The sequence below is a fragment of the Macrotis lagotis genome, chromosome 4, assembly GCF_037893015.1.
Source record: "Macrotis lagotis isolate mMagLag1 chromosome 4, bilby.v1.9.chrom.fasta, whole genome shotgun sequence".
Taxonomy (NCBI): domain Eukaryota; kingdom Metazoa; phylum Chordata; class Mammalia; order Peramelemorphia; family Peramelidae; genus Macrotis; species Macrotis lagotis.
The window spans coordinates 101,129,527-101,149,877 of record NC_133661.1 but is presented as its reverse complement, the minus strand read 5'-3'; the positions used below and the strand labels follow the sequence as shown (position 1 = coordinate 101,149,877).

The window sequence follows — 20,351 nt, the reverse complement described above, 5'->3', positions numbered from 1 at the left end:
TTAAGGAAAGATATCCTAATATCGGTCAGGGTCATTGCATATGCTTGGGTTCTGTGTGATAAAGCTCAAGCGCAAATCCCTCTTGCAATAAAGAAAAGGAGCCGTGTGGCACCAGGGAAAGCCCTGAGCAAGAACAGAAGGCTACAACTTGGTGGTGGTTGTGGTAGTGGGGGGTGATGGAAAAGGAGTTATGGGGCGCAAGGAATAATACAAGAAAAAGTTTTTTTCCACATATTTTTCCCCTTAAAGATGATGACTCATCAATGGTTCTCCCCATTAAAATAACTTCTTTTAAAAAAAATTTGGAACATGCTAGCTAGGTCTCAATATAATAGTTTAATTTTCCAGTAATGTGGCAAAGTTTATTGGATTGGGGTATATAATTATGGAGTGGATTAGTTGATTTTGGTTCAGTGCATCTGATTATTTTCTGGCCTTTAGGGAAATGCGCTAAAACCCTAATATGTCCAGTACCCCCAAGCGGTCTCTTTTTGAAGACACTGCACAAAATGTGGTCTCTACCAGCGCTTGGCCTCCAAGGATCTTCAGTGAGAGACATTATTCTTGGAATATCCAATTAATTCCACGGGCAGTGATCAGTTAGCGCTTCTTCTTCCTTTCTCGCCATTTGAAATGCTAACACAATGAATATTTTCTCATTGGTCTGTGTCCCTCGGCTAAGCTGTTGCCGCGGGCTGAGAATTTCATCGACTGATGAGACCAGAGGCTCCGCCGATAAAAGGTTACAGTACGTGATTTGCATGCCAAGTGGGGTTTGATTTCATGAACTTAAAAGTTCTTTAACTTTTATTTGACTTTTTTCCCTTTGGTACATAGGACAGGAAAGGGTGAGTGTATTTGTGTGGTTAAAATTATCAGATATGATATTGTCACAATTATGTTTTGAACCCCTTAGAGGAACTATGGAGAGTTAAGCAAGATCTTTGTGTGTGTGTTGCCATCTTTTGTATGTATCAACCAAACGATAAGCCACATCTCACATTCAGGTATACTGTATCCCATCTTTCAGTTTTATGTCCTAATTTTGGGTTTCCCAAATATCTCTCTTAAGAGCTTGATATCTTTCATTCCATTGCTATAGAGTATCTTTGCATTCATATTTTACTACACCATTTATTTAAGGTAACTGCAAGTCATTGGGTAGGAATATGTAAAAAATGAAGTTGTTCTTTTCTTCTGAGTAACAATAATCATTTGTGACTACCTGAAAAGGGAAGCATTCCATTTTCAAGGGTGAGTTTAAGATTGTTATGAAATATTGAGTTACATCAAGCACAAGAAAATGGACAGCAACAAAAACTATTAGCTCCAGCTTTCACTACCATAGATGGTAGATTAGATTAGAGTAGACTAGATTAAAGTACACAAAGATTTGGTTGCTGAACTCTTCATCAGTTTGACAAAGCGCCATGGCCTGTAAGGCCAATAGCAATTCCCTTTACATTCATATTCTCTCTCTCTCTCTCTCTCTCTCTCTCTCTCTCTCTCTCTCTCTCTGTCTAGTTAGGATGATCCATGTTGATTTTGGATGATAATAGATGTGTCTTCTGATCTGAGAAATACTTAGTTGGCAAAGGGGAAGGAAGGTGCAATAAAGATGCACCAGTTTCCTTTCTCAAAAGAGAAAAGGGGGAGAATTAAGGAAAAATTCTGCTTTCAACCCACTGTAATCTTAGAGGCAGGGTAATATGATTGGAGACTTGACATATTTCAACTGAATGAAAATCATGAAACCTTTACCAAAATTGTTAGCAAAAGGGAACTGGCGGGGGTAGATATGGAAAGCGGTCCTTCTCTTCCCCCTCCCCTCTCACCCTTCTTCCTTCCTTCCTTTCCCTAGCTGTCTATGAGGAGCAAAGCAGGTGGCTCCCTGTGGCTGACTCTTCATGACAACATGCCATTAGAAATCGCCGTCCTGTTGATCAATCCTCTCGACATGACAGATTTGCCGCAAGGCCTGGCTCTTTGAGCGCCAGCACTGTGCCTTTTCCCTCCTTTTTTCCTGCACTAATTGGTGAAAGTTTTTTTTCCTGTGCTAGTGGCAGAGGAAATTCTTTTGAACGTTATCACAATCAAGTGTTGACTTCTTTAGAATTTGCAAGTAGGTTAAGTGAGTATCAACATTCAAGGGGAAAAGCACAAACACAATACATAATGACACCTAAATTTGATTGTTAAAAGTAAAATTGGGAAAACACATTGATTTAGACAATCAAAAAATCCTGAATTGAAGACATTTATTAAAGTGTGGTCTTTTAAAAGGGTTTGGGGGGGGGGCAGAGGAATGGGAGTGAAGATTATTGCATTACCGCCATACTTTGAATTTCAGAATTGAAATTGGTGGAAGTAGAGATCCACTGAATTATTTTCTTCTATGGAATGATCCAGAGCAGTAAGAATAAAACAATATAATTATTTACTGTTAATCAAAAGAGATATGAAAATTAGATTTCTTCAAAAATCATTCCATTTCAATCCAAACCATTGGTATTCTGCCAAAACTCAACTAAGTAAGAAAGGGAAAATATTAGTTTCCTCAATTTGGATTGCTTATTAAATTTTGGGAGTATTAGACAAAGTTTTAATTTTTTTCCTGTTTTCCCAAGAGATGCAAAAATGCTAATTTTGATTTAAGACCTCAAATTTAGGGATATATTTTATTGGAAATTAATCTTTTCAGTTAAATGCATTATCAGAGACTCCCTTTTCCAAGAAAAAAATGTAATTTAAACATTCTATTTAAACATTTCTTTATTTAGACATTCTATTTAAACTTACAACTTATAAATGTAACATTTTCTAATTATATAGTTTATAGATGTGATTTTATAAATCCACTTTTTATTTCAAAATTCTATTAGATTACCCATATTTTGTCAGTTTTTAGACTGTATCCTTCATGATTTCATATAAAAGAATCAAAACTAGCTGACTATATTCATTTGTAAATTGCAAATTTAATGATGAAGAATATGTAATCCTGAAAATTTGGTGAAATATGATGAAAATGGAACTAAATGAAAAGGAAACAAACTCATGGTGGTCAGAGGTGGAAATGCTTCAAAGATAATCAAAGGGAGAGCTGCTTCTCTCTAAAAATATCTAACTAATGGAATAGAGCCACATGAATAAACTTCTTACCACTGGTCTGAGAAGCCATTTGATAGTTAATTTGCAATAAAACATTTTAGTTTTAGCAGTAAAAAAGGAAGGCCAAAAATTGAAATCACGAAATCTCAAGTTGAAGGAGCAATCTGGTTCTATACTTTCCCTCTGCAGGTCTAATTGTTTCCATTATTTTTAAGAGGGAATATACTTTAATGGAAAGAAGCCTAAATTCCCATAATTAATTTTGCCATTGTAAAAATCATTTGCTAAAATTTGCATTATTAACATTATCAAGTCACTAGTTGGTAAGACATCAGACATGATGAGTGTGAAGGGCAGCTTAGGGAGAACTGGCTTTAAACCCTCAGCAGATCGGAGTTAGGATCAAAGGCGCTTGTTTTATGTGGCTGTGCTAGACTTTGAAGTCATGACTGAACCTACAGCACTCATTTCATCAAGTTCACTGGTGTCTTAATAGCAGATCAATAAGTTTCAAAGTCGGAGAGTTAATTTGATACTAGTGCTGATGCGGTCGTGCTGGGGAAGGAGAGAGAGAGAGAGAGAGAGAGAGAGAGAGAGAGAGAGAGAGAGAGAGAGAGAGAGAGAGAGAGAGAGAGAGAGACAGAGACAGAGACAGATGGGGGGGAGAGAGAGAGAGAGAGAGAGAGAGAGAGAGAGAGAGAGAGAGAGAGAGAGAGAGACCACAGCCCATTAACAACTATGATAGAGAGGTCCACAATGATGGGGGATGGTTATCCATACCAGTGAAATGGCAAGTTCTGTCTGACCTGAAATCAGAAAACTATAAAATTAGGAGATAAGAGATCCCTGTTTAAATAAATTTGAATTATATAAAAGAAAGATTTTTGGTATTCCAGTAGTCTTAGGGCTCAGGCATAGCTGCATAGTAAAATGTGTGTGTATAGATTCATATTTTATATAAATGAGATCATTATATAAATGGGAAAATTTTTTCACTTCATTATTTATGTTTTTCAAATATGTAGAATCAGAAATATTCTTTTAAATATTTCCAGGGGACAGTATCATAAAATAACAAATGCAAACAACAGCAGAAAGAGAAAATAGTCCCCCCCCATTATAACCTCTTTTTTTAAAAGATGAGGCAAATTAGGGCCACTGAAACTCCTTCCTTCCCTTCCTTCCCTTCTTTCCTCCCTCCCTTCCTTCCTTCCTTCTTTCCTTCCTTCCTTCCTTCCTTCCTTCCTTCCTTCCTTCCTTCCTTCCTTCCTTCCTTCCTTCCTTCCTTCCTTCCCTCCCTCCTTCCTTCCTTCCTTCCTTCCTCAATTCTTCCTTCCTTCCTTCTTTCCTCCCTTCTTCCTTCTTTCGTTCAAAATCTGTGTTTGTGGGTTAAAAAATTTGACATGGAAGATTTTTTTCACTTTATTATTTGTATTTTTCAAATATGTAGTATCAGAAATATTCTTTTAAATATTTCCAGTTGACAAGAATATACTGAAAGATTTTTTTTTATTTCAACAATAATAATGAAAGGAAAAAAAAATGGTTTCCCAAAAATTCACCCAGTCTTGGTTCATACCACCCAGCAGGTTCTCTCCACCCCCACTTTTTGAATGCATTGCTTGCACACATAAGTGCAAAGGTGAGAGTCCCTAGTTTCTGGGTACTATCTTTCTCCTTTCTCTATAAATGAATTTTTACCATGCTTTATGATTTTACAAGTGATATCTTTTTACTTTACCCCCAAAGTTTTCTTGGACATGAGAAAAACAGCAGTGATAAATTTTGTGTCTGTGAATTGGTATGTGTATGAGGGTAGGGTGTGGGTATGTAAAGTTGGGCTAAGGTGCAAAGTGTCATTTTTTTGTTTATTTGTGTTTAGAAGGTATCTTTGTTGTGTTTGTTGTTTAGGACCTCATGACAGATAAGGATATGCAGTAGTGTGATGTTAAGTGTTTGGCAGTGCTTATGGCTGTGGCAGGAGGGGATTGGGGAATGTGTGGGTGGGGGAGAATCATAGTTCAACAAAATGATGCTAATCTTGAGAAACATCAAATAGAAACCTTTTATGGGGGGGGGGTTATACAGAAAGAGGTGGTATCTTCATAAGAACTTTGCCATCTGTGTATGTACAGCAGCGGCTCCCTAACATCGGAGGTCAGATTCACACCCTTTTCGAACAAAACTCTAATTTAGAATGTTCATCTAAGGGTTGATAATAGTATTAGAAGGCCAGTGGTGGGGTGGTCAGTGGGTGTTGTAGATTAGCGCAGTGGCCATTACGGCTTTAGCTAGACCCCCACGATTCATTGGGTAGATTAACCATCACATCTGCCATTTTATCCCTTTTATTTCTTCCCTTTTGCCACATTTAAAATATGAAGAAGGGTAGAGAGGGGGAAAATCATCTCGAAGACAATTGATATGAAACAAGACAGGAAAGCAAGTCATATCAAAAAAGGTTCAAGAAATGACTGTAGCCAGATATAATTATATCTCTATTATTTAGATATTTATCTTTCTATGATTATACATATTGTCGATATAGGTGATATATGTGTGTTGAAATGAACTTGGTGAATTCAAATAAATTGTTTCTATCAGGTAAGCCTCAAGCTTTTGGACTTCATTCCTTTTATTCATCCTGTTTTGAAAAGAAAAGGGCCATGCTTTAATAATTTCTCGTATATATTTCTCTAATTCAGCCAATTCTAGCCTTCTGGATTTATTATATAGTGTTACTTTAATTTCTTTTTTAAAAAATAACACAACTTGAACCAACTTATTTAAACTGGCTACATTTGAAATTAGAAAATCTTAACTTCTAATATTGTAATAGATGCGCTGTCTTTTCAGGGGACTTGATATCTGCTGCTTGTATGTGGGTGTGTTTTTAAGAATATGCTATTATTTCTGTGTTTATTACAGAAAGATGTCACTGTTAAAGGGAATTTAAGAATTTCTGTAAATGTAATGGTTCATCCTGAATAAAGTGAGAGAGACAGTGCTTGGAATCTGGGGAATAGGGGTGGAAGGAGCTGTAGCTGATGAAGGTGTTTCTTGTCAAATTTGTGTAGGAATTATTTACCGTGCTGCCGACAGTGAAAGTGAAGACATAGAAAATTATCCCAGATGGGACGAATTGCTCCTTCTCAGTTCTTCTTCTTCTTCACTTTTTTTTTAAAGGGAAGGATTTCAGAAAAAGTCTTTTCTCTTAGAACAGTATGAATAAAATCTGGACAGCTGTCGAAAAAGATATGCCATCTGCATTTAAAAAAAAAATTTCTAGCCACACCATAACTAAATAGCTTGAATAGTACATCTTTTTTTTTCCTTTGCCTTCATACATAATGATCTCTACTTCATTAAAAGCGTATTAATCTGGTTCCCAGTCTCTTGGGAGACACCTTAAGATGATGATATTGTGGGTTTTTTTCCCCCCGAATTGTTTAAAAAAAAATTCTAGCAGATTTGGTCCCTGTCAGTCAGAAATAATTGTGTTCTTAATCTTGTCCCTGATGGATGACTCGGAGTTCAGCAACGGGCCGGCTCCAATGACAAATACAATATTAATATTCATTAACTGCTTTGACAATGCTAATTTTGATGCGGTAGTAAAGGGCCTTCCAAAGTTAGCGGCCAAAGCATCAGAGCTGTGCAAGGTGGCAAGATAATTTGTGCTGGTTTGCTGAGCTGAAGGCTTTTAAAGTCTATAGCAAAAAGCTAGGTACCACAAACAAAAAAGAGAAAGGGGGAAAAGTTCTGAAGCATTGGAAGGCAGGGCTGCGGAAATAATACGATCACAGTCCGCTAAAAAATTTGACACCTCTGATGCAGTTTCTTTGAGTGAAATTTCTACAAAGTTGCAACAAAAAAAGCATAGCATGGTAAGTCAGCACATTCTTGATTTTGTTTAATCTTTTTGATCTTTTCAATTATCGCTATTTGAAGATCAATAGTCATTTTTTCCTACTATGCTTAGAAGACTCGCAGCGGTGGTTTAATATGTGTTAAGACCATTTGCTTTAAAGGAACACATCCACAAGTTTCTGTGGATTTTTTTTTTTACTTAGCCAGAACAATTTTTTATACAGTAAATGGTTCTGAGTTTTTTCCATATTGGGGGCTTTTTACAGTCTTGTTTTTGTTTTTCCTTAAAATTAATAATAATTCAGAAAGATTAATAACTAAGCTGCGGATATTGTCCAGGATTTCCGAGGGCAGTTCTTCTGACTGGCAAGAAAAAGGAAAAAAAACAAAAGCAAAAGCAAAAAAAAACTTAGAGCGGAGCAGAATTCTAACTTTTTTCCAATTCAGATACTTTCTCCCCCTTCTCTGAATGGCATCAAATAGCTATTAAAGCTTAATTTCACTGGAGAACTGCAAAGCACTACTTTCACCAACTTAGGTGAACTTCTTTGGAGTATTGAAATTGCCTTTATGTTTGCCAAGTCGGCAAACAAAATATCTGTCTTTGTTCTTTTGACTGAATTCTGGGGATTGGGAAAAGAGTTTCTCTTCCCCCTACCTCTGTACTCCCCCCTTTGGTGGATTGTTATTGAATGGGGGGGGGAGAATTTGAGTTATTGTGTTCTTCCCTATCAAGCGAGATAATTCTATGAATGGAACTGTACTTGAGCATCTTTGCTGAAGAGCTGGTGTTGTGTGTCTGGCTCCTGTGTTTATCTGTTCAGTGCAGCTCAGTTGTGAATGGTGGTAGGGTGGGTGCTGCCCTCCGGTGGAGCAGCCCAACACCAATGTGATTGCACATCCATGTAAGTACGGTAATATACCCAACGGCAGCATGCTTGGAACCAGGCACCGTGAAGGAGCCCGATTAAAACCGTTGTAAATGGTAAGCTATCCTTCTCAGCGAACAATAGCCATCCTTTGCCTTTGCTTCATGTCAACTTCTCCCTAGTTTGGTTGTTTGTGCATTTCTATTGCATGCGAATGGCTTCTTAGGCTTGGGAATGTTCTCTGTCAATTTGAAAAAAACTTAAAAAAGATTGATGTACTTCTAATTGCTGAGGTGCCTGGCGGAATTGAGGTCTTAGTTTAGTTTAGTTTAGTTTTTTTGTTTAAAAAAAATTCTAATGGAATACTTTTTTATTTAGAAACTTGAGTTAGTGGCAGTGTAAATGTGCTTTTATGATTTATAACTTAGAGATGAAACTGATCATGTGGGTTTTGTGTTAAATGTCCCTCACAAGGCTACAGGAACCCAGTGATCCCCTTCACATCCCTTCCCATTCGTAAAGTTTTTAATGAAACAGCTGCATTTTCTTTTTATCACATATAATATCCCTATCCAAGCCAGTACCCCCCTTTCCAGAAATCTCTAAAAAATCTTGCAATAATAATTTTTTTTAAAACCCAAACAAATGAAAAAAAAAAAACCCTAACCATCCAGCAACAAACTTGAAAAGGTGGTTGTGTTGTGAATCAGGGAATATGTGATGTAAAACCAAAGTTCTAGTTTAGTCTTCCCAACCTTCCTCTTTAACCCTCTCATGATCTCTCCCACACCTCCCTTCTCTTTGTGATTGATTGCAGTTTCAGACTAAAAGGGAAGAGAAGTTCTTGGATCTATTTTGGAGATATCTTGTAACTACTGATAATTCAGTTTTAAACATAAACATGCATGCGCACAAAAAAAAGTTTAGCAGAACCTAGTTAATTAGTGATACTTTTTTTCCTGAATTACATACAGTTTGAGAAGTTGTAGTGGCATCTTCTGAACTAGAGGGATAGGAGATTAATTTAAATGGCTTTGTAGAGTGAGTTGAAAGAAATTCAGAGATTCATCAATTGCATTTTCTTCATCTTCATCACTTTTTATTTTGGTTTTTGGAAGTAGAAGAGGAGCCTGGAATGTGTTTGATCCATTTTGTCATCTCCATTTAACCACTCTTGAGAAAGTCAAAAAATAAATTCTTAGTCCTAAAGTTGCTGCACTTTATAAGTTATTGTTACTAAATGATTGGGAACTGTCCATCACCAGGGAGAGAACTTGCAGTTTACTTAAGAAATTGCCTGGGTGACAAAGGCAGGCGATGCAGTGTGGTGGTCCCTGTGAATAGAGGGAGGGAAGGCAATTAGCTGCCGTGTTGTTGGGGCTTTTTACTTGTCAAGCTGGAGTCTCATTGCTTTTGTTACTACCATGTAAGGGGAAATAGCAGGGTTTTGTTTTGGTATTAAGGGCCTTAAAGATTGCTGTCTGACACACAGGAAGGCCGGAGAAGTATAGAGAAAGGGGACTTTTTTTTGTTTTGTTTTTTTTAAGACAATGAAGAATTTTCTCGTTTTTTTTTATCCTTAAACCCTTCCCAGCCTTGTTTTGTTTTGGGGTGTTTGTGTGTATATGTGTGTTTTGAGGAGGAGGAGGTTATTAACTTGTTTAGTATATTAACAGATTGTTTAAAAGCATACGTCATGTAAACAATTCTGTGTGCTGGGGGATTAGGAGTATAGCAATCAGTTTTCCAAATTAAAAACATCTTCCTTGTGTCAGTGGTAGTACTAGTCAGAAGAAAATAAATCTTTACAATTGCTTTTGCTTTTAGCTAGATAGGTGCAAATGTCATATGACAGTGGTATTTTTGCTGTGTATAATCTACCTGTGTAAACCCCCCCCCCTTTTGATGGGGTGGGGGAGGGGATCATGGATTCCTAATACTTTTTATGGGTTGGGTTAGAAGGACTTAGATTAACATTTAGCTAATCAGTCACTTTTATCCCATCATTAGATCCCCAACCTTGTGAAAGAGGATTGATTCTATATTTCCGTGTGTTGTCTGAATTAGCCTATTCAAATTAAGTTAAAAAAATGTCCTTGGATCATTTATGATGTGCAGGAAGAATTAAATTGGGTTAGTAAGATTCTGTGATGATCTCTGCACCCATCTCACATGTTTTTCCCCCTCCTGAGAAAAGTTGCAAAATACAATAGCTGTTGAAAAGTGATCAGTATTCTGGCTGTTGGAATTCCAATGAACACAGAAGACTCAAACTCTTCTGGTTGTGTTTTTTCCAGAGAGGTCAGTTAAAAACCGTTAAGGCACAGAGAGGTCAGTTAAAAACCGTTAAGGCAATGGGTGTGTAGTAAGGGAGGACCAGAGCTAAGACAGACCCTGCAAAGTGTCACTTCTGTATCAGGGTGACAAGAAAATATTCCCTCCCCCCAACTCCATTTGTCCCCTGGCAGCTCACTCCCCAAGATATTTGTTTTGAGAGACCTGACATTCTTCCTGATAAAATGACTTCTTGGTACACTTAGTTGATCATGCTCCCTTATGGCTGGCCAGCTTTACCTGCCTACCCTTAGGTAATACCTGTGCTTCATTAGCACTGTCACTACTGCCCAAGGTAACAGGAGAGTGAGGGAAGGCATACTTTTCTTAGGTGCCCTAAGAAGGCAGGAAAAAAATAGGCCTGTTCCCCCTCAAAGGCTCCCAAGGTGGTTAAAAATTAGGGAACTAGAAGAGGCTTCTCTCCGCTTGTTTTTGCTGCAACCCGAAAACCTTGGCTACATTTTAGGGAAAAGGAAAAAAAAAAGACTAAAACACTTTTTTTTTTCTAGGTAACATGACGGTGGATTTTGAGCATTCAGAGTATACCAGGCCCCAAAATTGGAGACATCTTGATCTTTCAAGATGCTTTTTTCAGTACTTTAAGTGAAAGGTGGGAAGGGAGGGGAAGGTGGGAGGGAAAAAAAGGTGAGAAAAGCTTTAAGAAAAATAATAGACAAAAAAGAAAAACCAAAAAAAAAAAAACCCCAAAAAACCCAAACTGCACAATCCGTATCTCGAAGGTACAGTGAAAGTTTTTGAGGTAAAGGGAAGGAAAGCCAAAGCTGTTATGTACCCGAGGGATGCAATTTTAGTGGGGATGGAAGATTTGAGTGGTAAAGGAGCAGCTGTAGCCTCTGGGTTCTCTCTCTTCCAGCAGTTGGGCTGTTGGCATCTCAATTTGAATTGCTGGGTGAGTAGCACATGTGTGTGTGAGAGTGTGTGTGTGTGTGTGTGTGTGTGTGTGTGTGTGTGTATGTGTGTGTGTATCTGTGGGTCTGCACACCCTTTTCAGTCCTGACCATTGAACTTCCTCTGTGACTTTTTGTTGTTATTCTGATGGATATACAAGTCAATTTTCCCTCCTTCCCCCCAAAAAAGGAAAAAGGAAGAAAAAAAGGACAAAGTGGTCACCTCAAGCTGTGACCTTATGCTCTGTATATTTGACAGTACACTTTGAGGGGAACAGTTTTTCTTTTCTTTCTTTTCTATTTTTAAAGCTTGTCTTAAGTTCCAGTACTTACATAGCTACCACAATGTGAATCTACTTGGTCTACCTTCCCAAATAAAGCTGAGCCCCACTCCAGAAAGGGGTATTTTTGTTTGGACTTTCTATAAAGCTACTTTTTCTTCTTCTTCCCAACCAGGATGGGCTGGGGCGTGGGTAGAGTTGGGGGGGGGGCATGAAGGAGATTCAAAAATGACACTTCTTCACAGACTGTATGATCTCTAAAACCTTGCGTATTTCCAAGCAAGTGGTTTTTCCGGTAGTAGAATTTGTTTAAACTGTGTATGCTTGTTCATATTTTATGCTAGCATTCTGTTATTCTATCTTTAATTATGTTTATTTTAAATCTCCAAATTTAGATGCAGGCTTTTTAGTCTTGCTTCTGGTGTTCATATTCTTTCAATTCCAAAAAAAAAAAAAATGTGTGATCTGTTTTAGAAACCTGAGGAAGAAACTGATGACAGCCCATTGTGCTGTTAATGATTAGGGGGAAAGCCCTTCTCTACAATCCCACTCTTGATTTTGGTAGAAATTATATCCTTTCCAACTGCAATGACCAACAACTTGGCTGGCCCAGGCTGTAAGGTTGTTGTCCCTTTGAAGCCAGAGGCATTTGCTTAATTGTTTTCAATGTGTGGGAGCTCTGTCAGTGATCAGATTCATAAACATTTACATTGATCATATCTTCAAATTGGTATTAACCGATAATATTTGATTGCTGTTGGAAATCGTTTTCCAATTCTTTGACTTTCAATGCTTTGCTACACTGTGTGAGAGTATAAAGGTTTTTTCCCCTTCATTCAACTGTAAAGGAATGACCAAAGAATGTCTTGATATTTATTCTTAACAACAGGAAGTATCCAATGAAACAGATTATGTATAAATCCAAAATTGTGTGGAAGAAACTGCAAATATGTATAGCTAGTTTTTCCTTCCACAAGTTTCTCATTTAATAGAATGTTTCCTTTCAAGGTTTTTGGATTATTTCTGTCCTTTAAATTTGTTTGTTAAATGGCTTGCCTAAGTGGTTTGTTTCTTTTTGAAATGTTGTTGAAATGAATCATTACATTTCTCCTTTTGGAGTCATATATAAAGGAGTTCCTTGAAAGGATAAATTCTGACTCAAATGATACAGATTTTACAATATTTGTTCTGCCCTACCTATACAATTTCTGAATGTAGCAGATCCTGAAATGTTTTTTTTTCTCTCCTTTTTTAGCTTGGGGCCCATGGAAGCCTGACTATGGGGTGCCATAAAGTTCTTCCCTTGTGCAATATTTTAGAATTTATTAAAATCCTGATACACTTCTACATATTTGTGTGTATGTGTGTGCATATATATTATATATTTTTTAATTTAACTGACTTTAATTCACTATGTTGTCTAAAACTTTTAACTTACAGTTCACCTTCAGCAGAGGAAGAAGGATTGTTTTTCCATTACAGTTTCATTATTTAGTGACTCTAAACATAATGGAATTTGTATAGTTTTTCCTCCTCCTTTCTTTCCTTCTCTCCTTCCTTCCCTCCTATGCCAATGTTGTGGCATATAAATATATAATATATATATATATATATATTCACAGAAAAACAATTTCTTCATCTCCTTATTCCACTGTATCATCTCTACTACCTCCCCAGCAGCCAGTAAGTTACCCTTTCCTTGTATAAGTAAGAAAATCCACATGAGGCATAAGACTCATACAAAATAATAGTTTTATGAATAGGGTAATGCTGTTATTTTGACCCAGTGTTGGACAATGGTGATACTGTGGAAAAAAAGACTTAACCATCTCATTGAGACTGGTAATACATTGAAAATTCTGAGATGAGGTAGAATCAGAAATATTTGATGTGAGCTTCACTTTTTACTTTTTATCAGGAGGATTATTTCAAATTATATAATTTATTAAAACTATTATTTTGGGAGGAGATATTTTTGTTTGTTTTTCTCTTTAAGGAATTAGCTTGGAAATTAAAAAAAAATCTTTCATTGAGTTTCTTGAGTAAGTTCCTCTCTGTTTTAAAGATCTCAGTTTTTCAGAGGAAACTATGTATTCCTTCCTTTCTTATCCCCACACAATTTCTGTAACCCAAGACATGTACAATTAATTAGGTTAGTCTTTATTCACAGAACCTCTAAGTTACTGAGAAATATTTTCCCTGTAGGAATGAAACTTCTAATTCTTTACACTTATTTAGGGATGAAAATGGTTACTGTGACTTTGTGCTCAGTGAAAATTTATTTAGTGAAACTTGTGGAGCATTGAGAGTCTGGTGGGAGAATGAAATCCTAATCCCCCCCCCCCCCCCATATTTAGAACATTGGGATGCTAGGGGATGCCGCTCTACAGAGTTAAAAAAAAGCCAAAAAAATTGGCAGGAGGAGGACATGCCAGGAATCATCCAGGCCACAGCCAGAAGAGGCAAAGTGCCTTAAAGGTTAGCTGAGAGAGACACAATAGGATGCTTTCTTTTTATTGGAAACTAAATGAGAAGGAGTAGAAATAAATTATGGTTAATGAACTTAGCAGGAAGTAATTGTTCAAGAGCCTATAAAAAAGCCCTGCTTAGCCTGAATGAGTCTGCTCAGTTTCCCTGTCATCATCAGCTTTTGGCAGTTGTTTAATTGTGAGATTGGTGGTGGTGGTAGTGATGGTTGCTTTTGTTTTCCCTTTCCCTTTTGTGGTATAGGAAGAAATGTGTTTAAGAGGAGTTTGAGTCCCTGGCCATTTGAAGAGATTTATTGGTAATATATTTTGCATGATACTAGTAGGGGTTTGTGTGTACAAAGATGCCATATAAATACATGGTTATATGTATATGTGTTTGTACAGATGAGTGTGTGTGAAGTACTTAAGATAGTTTAAATTAGCTCTGTTTGTGTGTATGTGTATGAGAATTTGTATGAAATTTGACCACACATTTCTCTTCTCCCTGCCCCCTCCAATAGACTCCATCATAGGAAAAATGTTAAAAATGTCTATGTGGGTTTATGAGAACTGATGAGTTGGCAAAATTTGGTCAAAGATATGGGGGAAATCTTTGCTTCCTGTTATAACTGTGTAAATTGAATGTATTTTCAGCATTTTCTTCAGTTAGCAGTAGAATATTTACAGAATCAGGAAACCAAATTGTTCCTCCAGTCTTCTTAGCATCCTGGGTACCATTGAAGTGGGTAGAAGGGATTGCAATTTAGGCTTTGGGGTTGATAGTCCTATAGGCTCTAAGTGAATTTGGAAAGCAGAAATAGTTAAAGAGAATGTCAGAGAGTTTGAGGGTATTTGGTTAGAATTTTGGGCATGTAATTCCATTCTCTGCCTTCCCGATCCAAAAAAGAGTCCATCCCAGGAGAAATATGATATATAAGAAGTGAGTATGGGGTAAATGGGGTACTGGGGGTGGGGGGGAGGGATTGAAGGGTGAGTGTGCAAGACAATGTGATGGAGAAAGTAGGGGGATGCTAATTTTTATCTTTTGTTTATTATTCCCACCCCATCCCTTCCCCCTTTTTATTATTTTCAACAGGGAGCCAGTAGTTATCAATGGAGGTCTTGTCCCAAAGAACAATAAGCAGTTAGCTTAGGGCAAGAGCTTAGACAGAAAAGGGCCACATTAAACTGTGAAAAGACTGACCACTGTCACTTTATGGGTCAAAATGAGAGTCAGGGTCAGCTAGTAAAAAGTTATGAGAAGGAAGAGAATTTTGGAAGGGATTGATGAACTTTGGAAGACACATATTAGTTAGGCAATTATGAGTTCTTCCCTCTTAATTTTCTCCACAAATTAAGAAAAATTTATAAAGTAGAGAAGCAAAATTTATAATTGGGAAGGATGGAGGAGTTTGAAAATTGTTTACTTAGAATTCTCCTCAGGGGATTTAAAGTGTTATAAAAGTAGAAGGTTCTTCCTTGCTATTATTCCTAAAACTCTATGGAAGATATTATTAAGTATTGGCATGGAAAATAGGGGAATTTGTCTTAACTACAAGTTCACATGCTTTTTCCTATCATTCCCATTGACCTCCAGTTAGTTTGTTGTCAGAAAGACATGGAGGAAATGGTACTCCATCTCTCTGTACTGCCTCCTCCTTCCCTCTTTGAGAACCCTCCCCTACTCTCCCATGGCTCCAGTGACTTGAAATATCTATTAATGTTTTACTAGTCGCCATTGGCCTCTGTGCAGTCATAATAAACGCATCTGGAAAAGGCATGGAGATGAGTTATAAACCCATTTTTAATGTAAACCAGAAGTGAATAGTGCCCTTTGCTAAAGCAAAATTCAATCCCTGGGAGGGCCTGGTAATTCAAGACCACTGAAGACCTTCCCCATCCACCCTGAGGAGGGGAAAAGGCTGACAAATGCTGCTCTGTGCTGCTTTTGTTTTATTGTGCTGGGCTCATAAAGGCACTTTCTGGCCCCATCCTTCTCCTGCAAAAAGGGAAAGCAATCTGGGAGTATTGAAGAGGAGGGCCCAACAGAGAGACCGGGTGGAGCAATAGCTCCATTTGTTTTCAGTCTGTTGATTAATAGGTAGAGATGTGAATGGTAAGCTTTCATTCCTTTTAGGCTGTCCAGAGTAAGGGAAGGTTGCAGGGTGGGGGTGGAGTGGGTAGGAGGCTGAGCTATAAGGACCTAATCAATCTCTTACTTGCCAAGTTCCAAATTACAAATAGTTCTGAGTGGGGTGGGGGGGTATAGTGTCTCAATGAGGGTGGCATGGTTACTTCCATGGGGGCAGTCAAACGGAGTGCTTAAGGACCCTTGAAAGGTCAAAGGTCAGTCAAAGAGGTCTTCCCTATGCTGGCATTTGATGAATATTTTGGATGGGAAGAGTTTAAGCTTTGTGTAGTGTTAAAGGGCCCTTTATAATGAAAATGTTCAGTGCTCAAAGCTATAGACCTTAAAGAAGATGGCAGAGGGTGGAAGTTTAGGAATCTGCAACTTAACCAGGTAGGTGGCATTTTAAAAAAGAGGGGAGGGAATCTAAGCTTATAAGCTATTATGAATGTTATAATGATCAAGTTAGGGGTGGTATGTTATCTCACTGTTTTTCTAAATATTTTTGCCTGGTTCTTAAGTTTTAAAGGTTACTTTTTTCCTTTTTTTCTTATAAGCATGACACTGATCACATGTAATATGTTTCTTTACTATAATCCTGCTATAAGCTGATTTAATATTATAATTTCAGAAGCACATACGTCCTATTAAAAGAGTTATTTAGATTCTGGGTCCTTTAATTCCAGGCCTATTTACTAGCCCATAAGTATTACTCTATAGCTATTCCTCCCCCTACCCCTCCCACCATCACTTACAAAAAAATGGGGGAAAAAATCCCCAAACTGTCTTATCTCATGTAGATGTTACATTCAGAGAAGGAGGGAGCTAGAGAACTTTGATTTGGTACTGTGAGGCTCGATTATTGGCTGGTACAGACTTAAGTCACAGGAATGTGGCTGTTTGGAAGGCTAGATTCTTGAAATGTCCTTAAGATCTGGGAAGGTTAGTCTAGGTAAATACTGTATTATCCTGGACATCATCTCTCTACACAAACAAAATGCTTACCATCACAATTTATACTATTCTAAGGACATAGTGCTCCCCTTCCCTCAATCTTTCTACTTATCCTCATTTTAGTCCCCCAGCTCCCTTTTCTGTTTTGAATTTCTCCCATTTACCTTGTCCTTTGAAGGTAGAGACCATACTTTGGTTTACATTTGTGTCACCAGAGATAATCTAGTACCTGGCACATAATAAGAACTCAATAAATGGTTTACTTATTAGAGAAATTCATCAAATAAAGAAATGAGACTTTACCTATGGACCTTTTCTCCTAACTCTTCTCTCACCTTCTCCTCTTCCTTTACTTTCTCCTGTAATTATACTATTCATACTCCATTGTCATTGTTCCTTTCCTAATTTGGGAACTTAATTTGCTGTCTTTGATAGTAATGAATGATATCTTTGGACAGTTGAAGCTGTGCTGGGTAATGGAATTCTTGAAATTCCCTGGTCTTATATTAGCACATTATAGAATGGCAGTGGAAGCACTCTGGTAAAAGTGATGGTCTTATTTCCCCCCTGTTTTTGACAGGTCTTTGGACTATTTTTGTGTACATATCCTCCAAAGACTTAGTTTTTTTTTTTAAAAAAAAAGGTTTAGGAAATGCTCTGAGCCCTTTCCCTTTTAAATATTTTTGAGAATAAGATTGATTGATTCTGACTACAAAGTATCCTTCCATGTTTTGTTTTTCATTATTTGAACAATGCGTGTGGCTTCCATTGTATTTTGCAATCATTATTATGCTTACAAGTTATACTAATAAATGTGTACGTGTGTGTATATATGTGTGTGTATATATATATGTGTGTGTGTGTATGTGTGTGTGTGTGTGTATATATATATATATATATATATATATGTAATGTGTGTGTGTATAGATATTTTGGAGGGAGCTACTTCCTATGGAAGGTATGAAAGGCCCTTTTATCAGCCTGAAAAGATTGTTGTCATGAAGGAAGATAGATACCATATATAAATGTACATATACGTATGTATGGATATATGTATGTTTTTAAAATAATAGTAATTGAGCCATCAAGGAACAAGCCATAGCTAGAGGAGCATCAAAGTTTTTAGCACCACAATCTTGGCTCTTGAGATACCCATTCTTCTTTTGTTTCTTTTTCTCTTTTCCTGTATAAGAATTAGGCTACATTGTTGACAGTGAATAATAGATATACCATTGCTTGCTATGTATGCTCTTTATCCCTACCCTCAGTTCAGGAGTTGTGGGTAACAAATGAGAGAGCCCTTTCTCTCATCACATAATGAAGCAAATCAGGAGATCTACAAGTTGCCTTGAGGCATCCAGGGATGCCAGCTAATTTTAGTAGGAGTGAATGACTAACCTGGCTTTGCTGGAAACAGGTGACTTGAAGGACTTCATCCTTCTCTTTTTTCAAGGCTGTGATGTGAGGATCAGTCTAGATAGCAGGAAATCAGGGTCCAGTCCAGAACACATTTATAGTTCTTATCCCTAGAATGAGTCTTCACTTGAGTTAACCTATTTGTATTTCCAGAATTGTAGCTTAAGGAAATGGACTTGGTTATATTTGGGCATTCAGAAATATACAGAAAATTTGGTCAGTATAACACAGCTTGACTTTTTTTGGAAACGGCATGATCTTGGTTTTTTGTTGTTTTTTTTTTTTTAGTTGCTTGTGCCTTGTTTATCTAAAAACTAGAGATTTCATCTTATATTCTCTTGCTTAATAAAGTAGTGCTCCTTTTACCTCCCAGATAGACATCTGTTGGATATTTAAAACTTGACTCTGTCCTGTCTTTTCAATCTCTTCTTAGATTCTTTAATTTCTTTCCCATTGAATTTACCCCTCTCCCACCCCACTTTCCATGAACTTGTAGGTCTTCTTCCATTACCTTGAATGAAATTTGCATACACTTTGAATATATTTCTATATACGCTTATCTCATACAACAGATTGTAAACTCCTTTTAGGAAGAGACTGTTTCATTTTTGCCAGTGTATCTCTGTGCCTAAAACAGTTCCTGGAAAATAGTAAGCACTTCATAAATGCTTACTGATTGTTTAATCCTGGAGAAAGCAGTTGTTGTTCTCCAGGAAATGAGTAATTTAGAATACAGTGCTTGGATCATAGAAGAGCATTAATAAATGCTTGCTGATTCGACTGGATATATTTCAGAGTTCTTATTAAATAGGAAAAATTCCAGAATTCTGGATTATAATTTTTGAGGGAGTGGTTAATGGTTTGATGCCTCATTTTTTTGTCAAATGGTCTCCTGAATTTACCTTGTGCATCCTTGTCTCTTATGCCTTACACTCCACGTTCTTTTTACCCATAAGCTTCCTTTGCACCTCTTGTCTATTTACTAAATGCTTCAAGGCCAAACTTAAACAAGTTTTAGCATATTACCCAGTCCATACTGATCTTTCTTTTCTCCTAATTCTATAGCGCTGATTGCCTAAACCACTTAGATGGCACATTGTATACTTGTCTTTCTCCCCAACTATTTTGTATTAAACTCTTTTATTTATTTGTATTTATTCATTTTCTTTTAATTCCACATATCATTATTATTATTATTATTATTATGTGTTTGCTCTTTTACCCATTAGAATGTAAGTTTAAGAGTAGAAATTGCACTTTTTGTTATCCCTAGGGCCTGGCATCGTTTGTTATAGAGTAAGTTTATAAATATTTGTTGATTTATTGTCTTTTATTATCTCTGCTGGTAGGTCAGGACAGTGGAAAGAGTTCTGGGTTTGTTATGAGTGAGTGGACCTGTCTGGTGTCCTATTTCTTTCACTTACCTGTTGAGTAACCTTGGACAAGGGAAAATACCTTTCTCAGTTTACTTACCCACCTATAAAATGGTAATTATTTGCTCTGAATTTTATTTGACCCAAAGGTCAACCAGGATCATAGATCCATAGCTAGAAGAGATCTCTGAAGTCATCTTGTTCAGGTCCCATTTGAGAGGAAAAGAAATTGGTGTCTAGTCATCCAGATTCCAAGGAACAGAGGTGACAGCTGAGGTGTAACTTCAGTACTCTTTCTATCGTACCTTGGCATAGTAGATTCTGAGCCATCTTTGAAGCCAGGAAGACCTACATTCCAGGGTTACCTCTTAAGACATACTGACTGTGTGTTGTGAGTCTCATCATTTAGCCTCTCAGTGCTCTGATTATCAGTTGCAAAGATGGCGCCATCTTGCCCTGCTAGAAGGGGTATCCTCCTGTGGGAATTAATTACCTGTGTTATTGAAATCACAGATCAACTTCCTATGCACTGTTCCCTAATACTTGTCGTATATATTAATGAAAAAAAGTGCTTAAAAATTTTAAAGTGGTATTTGGATTTTACTGCTTATTTCATGCTAAACTATATACTAAGTATTC

At 37.1% G+C, this 20,351-nt stretch overlaps 1 protein-coding gene across 39 annotated transcripts in view; it reads left to right on the top strand.

The window, feature by feature from the left end:
• Positions 1–20,351, top strand: part of TCF7L2 (transcription factor 7 like 2) — a 230,962-nt gene that overhangs the window by 178,304 nt on the left and 32,307 nt on the right. The window contains exon 1 of one of the 39 annotated variants that reach the window (XM_074233678.1): positions 5,127–11,094. The exons of the other annotated variants lie outside the window; for them this stretch is intronic. Coding sequence (XP_074089779.1) covers positions 10,972–11,094 — 123 coding nt within the window. The 5' untranslated portion in view covers positions 5,127–10,971. Of the gene's footprint in view, positions 1–5,126; positions 11,095–20,351 lie in introns of those variants that run through there. 39 annotated transcript variants of the gene reach the window in all.